This window comes from Psammomys obesus, unplaced genomic scaffold, assembly GCF_907164565.1.
Source record: "Psammomys obesus unplaced genomic scaffold, mPsaObe1.curated_primary_1811, whole genome shotgun sequence".
Taxonomy (NCBI): Eukaryota; Metazoa; Chordata; class Mammalia; order Rodentia; family Muridae; genus Psammomys; species Psammomys obesus.
Window position 1 is genome coordinate 5,369,615 of NW_026592890.1, and position 964 is coordinate 5,370,578.

Consider the following 964-nt stretch of genomic DNA (forward strand, 5'->3'; position numbering starts at 1 on the left):
ACCTCTCCCGGATGGCCTTGGCCCTGAGGCTCAAGGACTGACTCACCAGACCAAAAATACAACTCGGAGTCCAGCTTTGAACTGGTGTGTTTGGTATGATGTTTACTAGCTTGTGACTCATAGTCTAGAGCTTATTGCTGTACACATATTATCCTTGGAAATTTTAATCTAAAACTGTTTTGCATTTCCTAAAATTCTTCCTTCTTACTTCAGTGAATACTTGGTGTGTAGGAGGCCATAAAGGTTTCATCAAGATTTGTACACTCAGGTCTAAAAAGTAATTGTTCTAGGATACTTTGAATTAAAATTGTGTTGTTTTCTATATGCTTTTTAGTGTTTATTCCAGATCTTATTAATCTAAAGATCCTGTATGAACATTAGTAAAAAATATATTTTTTTAAATTTAATGTTCTGGGTTTTTATTTTTTGAATTGTGGTCTTTAATCTCAAAATTTGTGTAGTTGTATTGCATGCATTAAGATGCATTTGTTAGAAGTGACCCCTATAAACGTGCTTCTCTGTTTGTTTCCTCACAGGGCAGTCCCATGGACCCAATGGTGATGAAGAGACCTCAGTTGTATGGGATGGGCACCCACCCCCACTCCCAGCCGCAGCAGAGCAGTCCATACCCAGGAGGCTCCTATGGTCCCCCAGGAGCACAGCGCTATCCCCTTGGCATGCAGGGCCGGGCTCCTGGGGCCCTGGGAGGCTTGCAGTACCCACAGCAGCAGGTCGGTGCCCGCTCCTCTTTCTGCCTTCACATGTTTTGTTGATAGCTTTTGGTTTTTTTGCTCCTGATTTCTGTTACTGGTATTAAGATAAATTGTGTGTGTGTCTTTCTGTGATGTCCCCTCTTTTTTCTTTTTTTAAAGATAGAAATTTGAACTTGTAATAAAGTAGACCATTTTCACTCTTATTTCCTTCCTTCCTTCCTTCCTTCCTTCCTTCCTTCCTTCCTTCCTTC

At 41.2% G+C, this 964-nt stretch overlaps 1 protein-coding gene across 1 annotated transcript in view; it reads left to right on the forward strand.

Annotated features, from left to right (window-relative positions):
* The first annotated feature begins 536 nt into the window (after window positions 1-536).
* Arid1b (AT-rich interaction domain 1B) overlaps window positions 537-964 on the forward strand; it is a 303,451-nt gene continuing 303,023 nt past the window's right edge. The window contains exon 1 of the mRNA XM_055615931.1: window positions 537-731. Within this exon, the coding sequence (XP_055471906.1) occupies window positions 546-731 (186 nt within the window). The 5' untranslated portion in view covers window positions 537-545. The remainder of the gene's footprint in view (window positions 732-964) is intronic.